This window comes from Culex pipiens, chromosome 3 (assembly GCF_016801865.2).
Source record: "Culex pipiens pallens isolate TS chromosome 3, TS_CPP_V2, whole genome shotgun sequence".
Classification (NCBI taxonomy): Eukaryota; Metazoa; Arthropoda; class Insecta; order Diptera; family Culicidae; genus Culex; species Culex pipiens.
In genome coordinates this window covers 139,439,622-139,454,319 of record NC_068939.1, presented here as the reverse complement: position 1 = coordinate 139,454,319, position 14,698 = coordinate 139,439,622, and the positions used below count along the sequence as shown (strand labels likewise).

At 36.5% G+C, this 14,698-nt stretch overlaps 1 protein-coding gene across 2 annotated transcripts in view; it reads left to right on the top strand.

Annotated features, from left to right (window-relative positions):
- The first annotated feature begins 2,615 nt into the window (after positions 1-2,615).
- Positions 2,616-14,698, top strand: part of LOC120421236 (fructose-bisphosphate aldolase) — a 31,104-nt gene continuing 19,021 nt past the window's right edge. The window contains exons 1-3 of one of the 2 annotated variants that reach the window (XM_039584434.2): positions 2,616-2,771; positions 6,947-7,103; positions 10,915-11,158. In XM_039584434.2, coding sequence (XP_039440368.1) covers positions 6,969-7,103; positions 10,915-11,158 — 379 coding nt within the window. In that variant the 5' untranslated portion in view covers positions 2,616-2,771; positions 6,947-6,968. The remainder of the gene's footprint in view (positions 2,772-6,946; positions 7,104-10,914; positions 11,159-14,698) is intronic. The other variant, XM_039584435.2, reaches the window with a different exon arrangement.

The window sequence follows — 14,698 nt, the reverse complement described above, 5'->3', positions numbered from 1 at the left end:
AACTTATGCACGTGGGTGTACAGATTACGGAGTAAAAGATGATCGAATTGTTCACCTAGCGCTCACATGTGTTTCAGGACCAAGTTGCCTGCGGGTATGGGGATCATACATACATACATACATACATATTTTATGAAACTTGTTGAACAAATCAAAACAGACCGATAGACCAGGGGTAAAAATTCTAAAACTTTCTTAAAAGTAATCACGTGGTAACTGAATGGCCCCTTTATGATAAACTGATTTACGTGAGGGTTCATTCTCATACAACGCAACGATTTTTTTATCCCACACCCTTACCTAGGCCAAATTACAATAAAATTCACTAAACAATAAAAATCACGTGATTCGATTGTTTTTTTTTTACAAACTTTTGTCACTTTGTTGTTGAACGAACCCTTACCTAGATTAGTTGTATGCATCGTTTAGTTGTTCGCAATTAAATATGTTATGTTGCGCAGGTAAACAGTTTTATTATTTCCTCAAATTTTATTTAAAAAGCACAAAAGTCAACAAAATAAGTTACGTTGTTTGCAGATCACTCCTAAGGGGCCATCAACAAACGATATGGGCACTTTATTCATAAATTTCAGCCATCCTGAAAACTTGAAGCTCCTTTCCTCCCTTCTAAAACTTCCACGTGTTTTGTAAATTGCTCAAAACCATTAAAATATTAAGGGAGCGTTCTTGCATTACGTAACAAAACATTTATATTTTTAGACCCCCTCCACCCCCTGGTAAAACATTTCCGATAATTTTTTTTGTATAAATCTTGGACCCCCCCCCCCCTTGGTATTACCCCGTTACGTAATGCATGGACGTCCCATTACATGGATAGTGAAGGGGAGAGGGGGGGGGGGGTCCTTCGTGATAATGGAATTATACAAATATTTATTTTTACTTTGAAACGCATTGGAAAACTGCGTAAATCGTACTGCTACTGTGAAAGCGGTATAGGGGGAGGGGGGAGGGGGTCTTACATGGGCGGGCCAGTCAATTCACATGTCCTTGTACTGTGTATTAATGTCTTATAATAAAATCTTAACCTAAAGTTGTTCAAACTAACAAAAACTATGATTTATTTTGAAACTAAAATTTCGTGACGTTGCAACGCAACGAAAAACCCTGTTTTCAAAAACAGAGCGTTGCAACGTCACGAAATGTAAGTGGTCTTTAAAAATCGAGGTTTGATTTTTTCGAAAAACTAATGATTGCATTCGATTTGTTAGTCAATTTTACATTAAAAATGGAAGAAGAACTCAAAATTTGCCGTTTAACAGAGCAGAGTTAATGGCAAAACATAAATTGGGTCAGGATTGAGAAAAAGTCACGCGTTGCAACGTCACGCTACATATTCCCCTCTCAAAAATAGAATATTTGCCTAAAATAATGTTTCAACACTGCTTCTTATAGGAAATTTAATGCCCTTTCCGAATCTGTAATAACATATATACCTTTTTTAAGTATTTTTTGAGTTACAGCCGAAATACTGAAAAAAGAAAAGTCAAAGCGTTGCAACGTCACGGCGGAATGTGTCTTATATTCTTTTTATTTTTTGAAAGTTTTTTTTTATTGTTCAGAAGTAGTATTTTGCTTGGCATTTATCATTGTACACAGATAGAAAACTTGTAAGCAAATCCGGTAACGCTATGTTGTTGATTTTGAATATTTACTACAAAATCAAATAAAAATGTTGACGATTTTGGAAACAAGTCAATGTTTTCAAATTCAACAACATAGCGTTACCGGGGTTCTACGACTGTTAGTTATCTGTGAATCCAAACTGGAAAAATAGCTTCAGAAGCGGGATTAAATTTGGTATTAACTGATTTTTTCTCCTTCGTTAATAAAATGGTCTTAGAAAAAGTAATTTTTTTGATCGATGAACAACCCGTTAAACAATAAAATCTGAATTTGCTTTTAAATAAAATGTGAAAGCCTAAAACTATCAGCTGTTTATTGAGCTACTGTTTGATGCTATCTGAAATGTTTGGTAAGTACATTTATGTAAGTAAATTTCCCAAGTTTTAGCATGAGATTAAATTTTAATGTTATTTAGTCAGTATCAACTGCTCAAAATGTCGATGAGGGAAAGCCATATTCTACACTTATCAAAAGATTTTTTCTTGGAGATGCCGGGTATCGATCCCGGTGCCTCTCACATGCTAAGCAAGCGATCTACCATTTGAGCTACACCCCCTTGTTGAAATTGGTTGTAGTTTCGCGCAATAGCTGCACTACTTTTATGAATCATATGTTTGCACACTCCATTAGTTAAGGTGAAAGGTACCGTCGTCATTCAATGAATATTTTCAACAAACAGGTTTATGTTGCGTCAGATTTGTGCAATGTTGATGCTGCGGCGTGACTGCTCGATTATTGTTTTATTTTTGACTAAAAGATTGTCATCCCACTTGTTTCAATATTAATGTTCAAACTGGTGAGTTTTCGTGGAAATTTTCCAATCGCCACTGAAAAAAACTGCCATTTTCACCTGGCACATAACACCCGTCACTGGCGTTACTCCTGTTAGCGCTCGCGCGCAGCGCGTTACGTGACGTGACTCGCTTCACCCGAATTCCGCTAGACATCGCCACCGTCGCCCGTCAGTGGCGACCTTCAATCGACCTCTTTGCCGCGACGTCTCCAACTCAAAATTCTGCTCGCCACCCGTCGAACCCGATTATACCGTGTGTGCACGCCTTCCAGTAAAGGTCGTCAGAAGAAGTCGCTCCGAGTCTCCATCTCGTGTGTTTCTCAGTGAAGTTTTAGTGAGTAGACTATTTTTTTATCTTTCACCTTTTTTTTTGTTTTAACGATTTAGTTGATAGTACTTGGTACTGTTAGTTTGTACTACAATGAAGTGATTAGGGTTGGTTGTTTTGAGTTCAATGTGATGTAAACTGGTGATTATTACGCGATTAGAGGAAGAAAATTGCAACTTTTATGACTAGGGTCGCAATTTGCACACTTCAGCACTTGCTAGTGACCGGCCATTGTGGTTGGCGATTTCAAGTGAAGTTTTGGGGGATTTCACGGGTTTAAGCGGCATCGATTGGTTGCAAATTCCCGAGGATTTGCGGAAGGTTCTTTCTTCAGTGCGCTGACATTGCTGTAACCTTGAAGCAGCAGCTCCACTCTCGATTTCGAAACCCCATCCCGACTCCCCGGGAGTGGGAGGTGAAAAGCTTTCCCCTCCTCTTCACTTTCCAGACTGTGGGGTGTCAACGATCCCGCACCTTTCAAATGACCTCTGCGTTAGAAGTCTTGTTAAAAGTGAGATTTTAAGGGGATATTTTTTTCGGTTTGGGAGGCTTCCGTAATCCAAATGGATTAATTCTTCATCTTGGCGAAGCCATGGGAGTGCTTCTAAAGATATAACTTCCCGTTGCCATTCTTGGCTGGGCAGTGGATTCTGCGCATCACTTGGTTCAGGAAATCATGTGAGAACCCCATCCATTAGATGTCGGATCGATTCTCACGATCTACGACTTTGTCTAGAAATAAACACCCTTGCTTCGTTGAGATTTCCGTGAGGTGTTGTTCGACTTTGTTGGCACGCGTCCAGGTTCGCTCTCCTTGACGCCACCATCAAACTTCAGAGCATTCCCATGGAATTTTCCAGCTGATCCCCACCGTTAGGTCATCTCCACCGTGACGCACCTACTTTTCACTTTTCGTCATACGTCACCGGAGTCCGCCGCTGCGATAGGGATGACCTTAGCTGACTTTTCGGGTCAAGTTCAATTTCGCTGTCGAATGTCTTGTTGTTTACTAGTCCGTAGACTGCTCGAGATAATAATTAGTCTTGATTGGGGCTGATTAACGGGTCGGAGTCAATCGAGTAGGAAGAACTTTGCTTCTGATAGCGCGTGTAAAGGTCGTGCCGGTGTTTTCTTGGGTGTTTTGAAACACACAAACCAACACCCCAGACGGTGCTTATGTAATTCGGTTCCGTTGGCGTGGATGGTAACGATTTCTGTTTTCGACCAGTCGAAAAATCTTCAAAATTTGTCATTTTTTTGTTTCACAAAAGTTACACAAGTGTTTCGTGACGTTTACGAAAAACGTTGTTATTGACAACCAAGTTCAAGGACTTTTTTTGGGAGGTCCAAAGTGACCTATTTTTTTGCAGGGAGGTTTTGGGTGGGAATTACAACATATGACCGCCTGCCCTAGCAGACGATTGTGCGCAGTTCTGCGCAAATGCCGGTTGAATTATATTTTTTATGATCTTTTTTTTTTGGGCACGGCGCGTGACCTGAGAATGTCACAGAGAACGCATGGTGGTTTGGGGAGGAAAAGTGCAATTTGTTCTATTTCCAAGTAAATTACTGATTATTTTGACTCGATAAGATCTTATTTAAAAATAAACCCATCAAATTGTTGATTTTAACTATTTATTTTTCAAGAATCTTGATCCCAAAAAATCACGAAAATTGTGTTCACTGGTGTTACGCAATCTAGAACAAATTACCCTAGCACAGTTGCGTCACGGAATTTCACTTTCACACTCTCACCAGACAATGAGAACGTCATCTAGAAATGGAGAGACAGAGGTGAAGCATCTCAGTGCCAAGAAAATCAAGTGCACTTTTGTTTTCACTTTCTTTATAAATGGTTTAAATATAGAACAATCATTTTGTTTACTTTTGGCGTGCCTATTTTTGGGGACCTTCTACGCTGATGTTTCGCCAATGTTAAGGACAGTTGCTTGAACTTGTACTTGATGTTCACTTGGGATCGTTTCCGTTGCAACGAATCTTGATCTTTCTTTTTTGTTTAGGTTGTCAGTCAAACTTTGGAAATTATGTCGAGATGTCAAAAAGACATCAAGCAACGATCAATTTTCATATTGTTTAAAAGCATTGACCCTTACAAAAGGAGACAACAGATCAAGATGCATCTCACGTTTCTTTTGTGACCGTTTTAAAGAGGCATATTCTCTTCCCTAAACCAATGAGTGCTCACTGAGAATCATTTCGACGTCGTCGTGCTATCTTGTCGCACCCGCCATTTTGACGTTCCGAGAAAAACGCGTAAACAATAACAAACACGTTTTGTTTGGCTGACCATTCTGTGCATTGTCCCGAAGTTTGATTAAAGTTGGTTGCTGGAGTGCCGAGTTATAATTACATATGTTTACGGTAGTCTAGCTTGTACGTGCGTCAAACGCATCCTGACCTGAAATCTCTTTGGCCTTTTGTCGCACTTACATCAATTTTCAGGGAGTGACAAGATAGCACGACAAGATTGAAACTACTTTTATATGAAAAGTGACAAAAATTTTCGTAGCTTTTTAGGTTTTCATTGAATATCTTAGGATTGAAATCGAATTTTGGGGATCTGTGAAGGTCAAAAGATGTGGCATTGTGAGATGCACAAAATGGCGTTCTTAACTCAATTTGGCTCAAAATGCACATACGACAAGTTAGCACGACGGCGACGATTTGACGAACTTTGCCTATTGCTGTTGAGAAACCTTGTTGGATTTTTTTGGATCTTCTCCATTTGTCTTTTTTATTTGTATAACTTCAACTAACTTAAGAAATAAAATGATCGAGGGTTACAATGCTATGCTAAAGCTTTTCAAAAGTAAATTTGTTTCAACCTTTGTAATGTAATAGTCAGTATTTCAGTTTAAAAACACATTTTTTTCCTTTTACGTAAACTGTTAGAAATTCTTAACTGATTAATTATATTTATTCGGTAGAAACTTAACGATATTAAGCTTTACATTTTACACACAAAAAAAAAACAAAATATGGCTATAAATTTCTCAAAAATAAAAGAAAAAAACAACTGAGATTTTGCTGCTTCTTCTGATGCAATCTGATGCAAAAAATACAGAATGCGATTTTTCGAAATTTTTGAAATTTAAAATTGTGTCTTTTTGTTATATAAAACAAAAACGAAAATTACCTCAGGAAATGACGAAATTTTTTCAACAAAATAAATAATTGACAAAAATAAAATGTCGATGCCATTAAAAATTGTGAAGTAAATTTCTTATAATTTTATAAAACCCATTTTTAAAATCGGATCAACAAATGTTTCCTGGATGGAATAGATCATCTCAACAGCACATCCTACTTTCTCTTCTTCCCGAACTCTATTTTCGCCCACTGATAACGCCAGTTTACGACCAAACAGCTGCCAACGTCAAAATCATCGTTATCATCGTAAAAACATAAACAAAAATGTCGTTCAAGCGATAACCACCAAACCTTGGTCCTATGGAAAGTTACACACCTCCAAAGTTGTTGCCGTTGTTGCCAAGTCGCCGGTCCAGAACTTCAAAATTCCACCAAACGAAACCCGCCTAGAACGCAATCTCCCAAAACTGGTTCTGTTGACCGGTTTGTTGTTGTCGGCGGCATCTTTCCCGATTACCGTCCTTCTCTTTCGTCAAACGCTGCTCTGTCTTATCAAGGCCCAGATTTAGAACCTGCAGGTCATCGCGCAGTTGTCGATTTTTCGGTTTTTGACGTCGTACTTAGCCGTCGATTCTTTGGGCTACCAGAGTCAGTCAGTCTTGAGGTGTTCGAGCTGAGGGTTGGTTCCCCTTAGTTCTCCGGTGAAGGTATTGAAACGTTGTTGACGTTTAGAAGTGATGCAATCTCGCGTAACCCGATCGCCTACGTGACTTTCCTATTGGATGATGTAGCGTTGAAATGTTTCGCTAAATTCATCAGCTTCTGAAACTGATGACGTCATGTTGCGCGACGGGGCTACTGCGCAGATGTGTAGCAACGCGGACGTGACAAAGGTCGCAGTGACGCGCGCGTACGATTATCTCTAGTCTAGACACACTCGTGTGCGTCATGCTAGTCGGTGCTACTATCTAGCAGTAAACGGTTGAACTAAATCTTGATGTACACTGTCGATTGAATTATTTCGTAAATCTAATGCAAAATTTAACTAATAACTCTCTTTTTTCTTGCAGTCGTCTCCAAAAACTCATCAACATGACCACCTACTTCAACTACCCGACCGTCGAGGTCCAGGAGGAGCTGTCCCGCATCGCCAAGGCCATCGTCGCCCCCGGCAAGGGAATCCTGGCCGCCGATGAGTCGACCGCCACCTGCGGCAAGCGCTTCGCCGTGAGTAGTTTTTTTTGTGTGCTAGAATAAAATTGTTTAAAAGTGGTTATTGAAATTTGTTAAGGCTCTGGAAGGCATCATCCCCAATCGGCCATTTGACGGCCATGTTTGTTTTAGAAAAAAAAACATTCAAATCTTGATTCAGAATGTTTCAATCAAAAAAAGGTTTTGTTTGTGTTGATTGTAGAAGTATTTTACATAGAGTGATTATTTTTTTCATTCCAATTTACTATTTCTGGATCCTGAATTCAGAACAATCATTGATAGTCATTGCCCCAAAAGTGAAGGACACCATCCTTCAAAAAAAGTCCTTTCTTCTGCTCCGAAGAGTATTTCTAAGGTAATTTTTCAGTAGAGCGTAACCTTGCTTTTTCCGCCCAAGTTCACACATATTTAAAATTTAGCTTGTAGATTTCATGATGATTTAATGAAATTCAATAAGCTTTTAGGGGACATCTGGGACTACCATCTGAGACAGAGAACGCTTTGGGTTAGGCAGTTTAACAGACACTTTTTCTTTTAGTGATTTTTTTGGGTGTAAATTGTTTCATTTTTGAAACCCTTTCAGATGCATTTTGGATTTTGAAATTTAAGTGAATTTTCCTCAAATTAAAGCCATATATAGATTTTTAACGTTTTAGAACCTTCAAACTGTGTGTCCCAATTTGCCCCATTTCTAGTTGACCTAAAGTGCTAATATTTGTCTCACATTTTACTTAAATATGTCCAAACAATCCCTGAAAATGTCTGGCAGATTGGTGAGGCGCAAACGACGTCCCATACGAAGGAGAAATGCCCTGTTTGTGGACTCGCTCCTAACATAAAATTATTACAACATTTATAAAGAAATTAATGCCATGAATTCTTAAATAATGTGAATAAAAATCAGTAAAAAAAAATCTCTGTATCATCAAGTTATCGCAAAATGTACTGTTGGATTACCATTTTACTTTAAAGATAGAATTTCAACATAATTTCGAGAAATATGTTTAATCTCTTAAATCAGGCCTTTTTAGAACATTGCAGTTTTTTTCTTGATTCAATTTTACGATATTTGATGATTTGGTTTGATGGTTCTCTTTGAATTTTCAAGTTTCCAGTGTAAAAATGGATCTGTTCTATAAAAAAACAAAATATCTATGGATTAAAAAAACTAGATCCGAAAAAAAAAAACTCTTATCCGATTTTTATTTGTTTTGATGATTTGATCACAGATTATTTTATTTTTGCCTCTAATTTTTTTATTTAACTTTTTTGGGAATGAAAATTAAAAAAAAAGTAGTGAGCTGGGCATTAAAGTTATTTTAATCATTTTGGCTAGACAAGACTTAAATCTTGTATTGCTATGGAATTCAATAAAATACTTAAAATAGTAGCAAATTGGAAAAAAATAGAAGGTAAATCAGGACCCCTAATGTCGGCGCCCCTGAAATCATGCATAAAAAGTAGTTTAAGTAATATAAACATTAGATATTAAAGGTTATTTAAAAAGTTTGACGTTCCATGAAATTTGGCGTGAAAAATCAAGTCATTGGGCATTGATAGGCCTGATCAAATTTACTGCGACGAAAATACACGCAAAACTCGTTTTTTTTTCACCGTGCAACAACTTAATTTTTTTATTTATTATGTGAAATTGTATGAAGAATAAGATCAAAATGTTTTAAGACATGGATTTTCCGGTCCAAACGACGAGTTTTATGTTTCAGAAAAGACTTTTTCAAGTGTTAGTCGGTTTTTTTTAACTCAAAACTGTTAAAAAAATCTCAAATCCTCACTTTTTTTGCAATCCGAAGATAAAAATTTTGAGCAAATCGTCAGGCATTTGGCCCATTTTTGAATCACTCACGCATCAAATTAGGTAACTTTTTTTTATTTCTTTAACTTTCATGTAGAATTGCTGTTGAATTGCTTTTTAAAAGAAAATGGAATATCTTTATCGTCGTATGGTTGACACATAAACAACATTTCAGGGGAGATTGCAAACAATAATTTATTTTGAATATTGAATGATTAAACAAATGTTGGATTTTCTTTTGATTTTGTACAAATTTCTGTTTGAAATAATATGAAATCAAGTTTAACTTTGTTTCTTTTTTTTATCAAATCTAGCAAAACGTTGTAGAGTAAACAAAGAGTACCGTAAACTGGGGTGACTTTGATAGCCCGGGGTGACATTGATAGAAATTAAATTTGGCCACTCATTTTGATACATCCAATGTAGCAGTCAAATTTGTGCATATATGTTCAATAATAGGCTATCCCTTCATGCTCTAAAATGTTTAGATATTAATTTGACGGGCATTTGAAAAACCTATCAAAGTCACCCCAGTTTACGGTATATCTTGCTTGTTCCTAATGTAAACATCAACTGACGTGAGCAGGACAGACTCTTTGCTTACACTTCGGCTTCGGCCCTTTTTCATTGTTTTGCTTAAAATATGGCTTTTTAGAATTTTTGCAAATTTAAATTTTTAGACTACAGATCGGAAAAAGACGTACAACTTTTGGAAACATATTATTTTTATAAATTGAAATTTTCCAATCTGTTCGAAAACAATATTTCAATTGTTTTTAATCAAGACAGTCATTTCCAAAGGGCGTAATATTAAATGTTTGGTCCAGCAATTTTAACGAATGTTTCATATTTTAACATTGAAAATCGGACCATTAGTTGCTGAGATATCGACATTAGAAAATGGTGAGTTGTTTGTGTAAGACTCAGAAAACATTAATTTACCTGATTTCTTTGCATCTTGGCATGGCGATATCTCAGCAACTAAGCGTGGTTTCAATAAAGTTAAAAAAAGCAAAATAAAGAGAATTTCATCAACTTCTCAATAATAATTTTCAAAAGTATGGATGCATGGGCACAAATTTAAAAAAATGAAAAACTGCGACTATTTTCGAAAAAAAAAACCTAAAAATAGCTATAACTTGAAAACGGTGCTCTTTTTGATTGAAAATTTGATTTGACATCGATTACTGAATTTGAAACATTTTTTCGACCAATATTTTCTTTCTTTGAAAAAAATCAGTACTGAATCAATCAATCAATACTATTGATTCAAAAATTCATAACTCGAAAAATTTGCACTTTCTGGAAATTTCAGAAAAATTGCCATTTTATGTTCCCTAAAACATTTAAAAAAATTAAAAATAGTGATTTTTTTTGTAAATAAATTTTCTGTCAGTGTAAAAGTAACAAAAATCCATCACAAATTTTTTTTTCTGTGTATCATTTTTCTTCAGTCTTTATCTATACCTACAACTTTGCCCAAGACACCAAATCGATCAAAAAAATCCTTCAAAAGATACAGATTTTTAAATTTTCATATATCATTTTTGCATGGACAGCTGATGCAAAATGGCATCTTTGGGCATACCGAAGGCACCAAAAAAGTTTCAGCCAGATTTCAAAATTTGAATAGAAATCGAATTACCGATATCTCGGAGCATTGCTTTATTTTTTTTTCTTTATTATATGTGAAAATAAGTATGCAATATTTTTTGTATTATCCCATACTTTACTTTAAGCATTTTTGAATAATTTAAATCATAATGGTGTTATCTTAGAGTAAAAGTTTGTAAAAAATTAAAAAGTAGCTTCAAAAACAAGTTAAAACTAAATATACTAATGGTAATGATAGCAGGTGGTAATATTTTCGAAAAAAAAATAAGGCAGTAGAGGGTTAATCATTCAAATAATAGTTAAAACAATGAAAAAAGTTAATACTTATTCCTGAACGTTCCACGATTACCTATCATTTAAAATTAGAATTATCATTGATTGAATCCCCCTTTTTTCCAGGACATTGGCGTCGAGAACAACGAGGACAACCGCCGCCAGTACCGTCAGCTGCTGTTCACCGCCGACGAGCGCCTGTCGCAGAACATCTCCGGCGTGATCCTGTTCCACGAGACGCTGTACCAGAAGGCCGACGATGGCACCCCGCTGGTTGAGCTGCTCAAGAAGAAGGGCATCCTGGCCGGCATCAAGGTCGACAAGGGCGTCGTCGATCTGTACGGCTCGGAGGGCGAGTGCACCACCCAGGGTGAGTTTTGTAGTTTTGCTGTTTTGATGCTAGAATTGAGATTTTAATTAACGGCGGAGGCAGTGGGGAAAAAAAAACTCGTGCAGTTTCGTGTTAATTAGCTCACTTTTTCCGGGCTGATGAACGTGAAAGCTTCGACAATGGAGACACACACATTCTTTCAGCCTTGTTAGAGCGAAAAATGTGCCACTTTTGTGCTGGACTGGATATTCAGGCCAAACAGAGGGGATGAAATGGATAGAGTTACTTCATTTCCTGGAGCAACACAGCACAACAGCAGTGATGCCAACCGCCATAAAATGTCAGCGTTAAGTTAATTAGAGTGTGCAGTTTCGAGCTTGCTTTCACCGTACTCTGTGACAAGCTATTAACTGGGTCGAATCTTGGAAAGGGAGGAACTCAGTGAAAGGTGTTGCAAAAATCCCATTAATTTTTTTAAATACACCTTTTTACAAATAAATTTTTAAATTTGTCTAAAAAATCCGGAAAGAATTCTTCGCTATAGTTAAGAATGCATAATACAAACAATCTGCTCAAACTTCTTGCCAAGCCAAGCAAAGTTCGCAACTTCCAGCTCGCTTAACCTTTTCTCTTCCTTTCAAAAACTCCTTGGAAATTACGTGCTTGTAACGCAAAGTGGCAAGTGCCTCGAAAGCTTAATTACACTTGCTTTTTTACTCTTCCGGAAACATGGTCGTCAGGGGTGATTTTCCCCTTCACCTTCAATCCTTCCCCCTCTTGCAACCGGAAATGTAAACCGTGGACACGTGTCGGCAAAATTGTGCCACGAGGGCACATTGTATTTTTCTTGACCGTGCTCTCCGTTGTCCTGGAACGGATTTGAAGTTTCTGCGCTCGGGGCTTTGGGGAGTGCAAATCGATGTTGATTTTTTCCGGATTGAAGGACTGAAGGTGAGTTGAGGGGGGAAGATTGTAAGAAAATTGAGAAAAATAAATCCGACCTGATTGAATAAGGCCAGGTGGTTGGAAAAGATTTGAGCTTTGGTTTTCTTTTCAATATCTTTTTTTTTGCTTCTGGCAGTGAATGGATGATGCCATTTTAGTCAATTTGTTTGTGATTGTGATAAAAGTATACTTCAATTATTTTTTTAAGTACGCACCAAATGCAAACGAAAATTATTTGCCATAATCAAATTTTCGCTATATTGATTCAGTAAATTAAGCAATCTATCAACTAACAAACAGTGTTTTGCCATCCGTTGGGTTGCTGACACATCCAGTACAATTTGCTCTCCATTCATATGGATACCATCATGAGCATGATGCGTAATTAGAGCGCCATTGATCAATAAACAACATCAGACTTTCCATGCAGAAAACGAATTTTGCAAATATTTGTTCAAATAATTTATATATTTTTCACGTTAAACAAATATCTAACAATGATTATGAAAAAAGTGAAAAATAAAAAAACTTTAAATCACCTCTTTGGCATGGAATTTTCCTCACACATTGTACCACAGTCGGTTCATTGGGCCAAACTCATGCCCCGGCGTTGGCAGGACCTTGCTTGTTTACTGATAATAACCGTAATTTATGCACTTTGTCCTGGTCCTCGCGCTGTACGTATGCGTTATTAAGTGTCACCACTAGCTATTTACAAACCCATCATTGTGTGCCGACCGACACATCGTCCAGCTCCAATAACTCTTGCGACCCACCCACGATCATAGCTGAAGGGGTTGCCCATAAAGTGTGCGCACATTTTATTTGCACATCGTTTTTCCGCGTTATCTCCAAGTTTGCCGGGGACTGGGACGACACACCCTTGCAGTGTGCCCAAGGATAATCCTCCCGGGGGGGGGGGGTCGAGATATGATAGAATTTACTTTAGTTCGTTTATTGGAACGTTTCATCGGACTCAAACTAGCTTTTCTTTGAATTTTGTAGGATTTTTCAAAATAATCATTCGATTGAAAGTTTCCTTGATTTCGATTCAAAAATCCCGAATTCTTCAACATACTTTGTACGGATTCGATCACAAGAGTTACAAAAAAAGTAGCTGAAACTTTTTTGGTGTTTTCGGTTTGCCCAAAGAAGCCATTACAAATTTGGCAACCGTCCATACAAAAATGATGCATGAAAATTCAAAAATCTGTATCTTTTGAAGGATTTTTTTGATTGATTTGGTGTTTTCGGCAAAGTTGTAGGTATGGATAAGGACTACACTGAAAAAATGATACATGGTAAAAAAATGATGATTTTTAATTTCACTTTTTGTCACTTAAACTTAATTGCAAAAAAAAAAAACACTATTTTATATATGGTTAAGGGGACATCAAATACCAACATTTCAGAAATTTCCAGGTTGTGCAAACAATCTTTGACTGAGTTATGAATTTTTTAATCAATACTGATTTTTTCAAAAAATCGAAATATTAGTTGCAAAAATGTTTAAACTTCATTTTCGATGTTATTTGCAATCAAAAAGTACTTTAGTGAAATTTTGATAAAGTGCACCGTTCTCAAGTTATAGCCATTTTAAGGTAACTTTTTTGAAAATAGTCGCAGTTTTTGATTTTTTTTTTAATTAGTGCACACTTTTAAAATAAATATTTCTTGAAAGCTGAGAGAATTCATTTTTTTTTGCTTTTTTGAACTTTGTTGTAGTGCGCCCATTCCGGGAATTCCCGGGACAATTTTCGAGAAATTCCCGTTATAGAAAAAAATATCAAATTTTGGTCTGGAAATTCAGGTTTGGTTTTGAAAATAGATGAGCAGTTGAATACAAAGTAATCAATCCAAATTTTAAAGCATTAAAATTTGTATTCGGCAAACATCAGCTTTAATTTGACATATTAGGGAAAATGGTTTAAATTTTAGTTCACTGATCCGTGAAACTCCTGGCGCTTTGAATAATTTCTATTTAATTTTATGTTTTTTAAAAGACTGGGTATTATATTCATATTTAGGATTTTAAATTTGAAATGAATATCATCTTAAATTATTTTTCATCAAACACCGGAATCAAAGCAATTAATACACCGATTTACAAATGTATTGCTCTGAAATCTCCTGTATCTTTTCAGCCTGTAGTCCTGATTTTCCCCAGTTGGCGAAAGTAACTTAAAGAAAATTAGTAAAATATGTTTTATTCAAAATAAGACATTCTTATCTTGAATTTGACATTGACTGGTATCATTTTATTTCCAGAGATGTTTTTTTTAAATCTCTTTAATTACTCTTAGCTTTAAGAAAAATGTAACTTCAAAAGCCGACTCAGTCCTAACCAGGTCCCCGTACCAAAAAGGACTCAATAAAAATAATTTTGAATCCATACTTTGAAGACAACTCCGACTCTGGATGCAGGATATGACGTCAACGACGACTTCAGCTCTCCAAAAATACCCGACTTCACAGATTCCGACTCCAAGTAAAAGTTGCTGAAAATTTGCTGAATCCGATGCAGTCTCCGAGGTCTCACTCCAGCTCGAACTTCAACTTCAGATCCGACTTCCTGACTCTGTGAAAATAATAACAGTTTTTGTTATTCACACTTCAAAAATTCTCAATAAATAG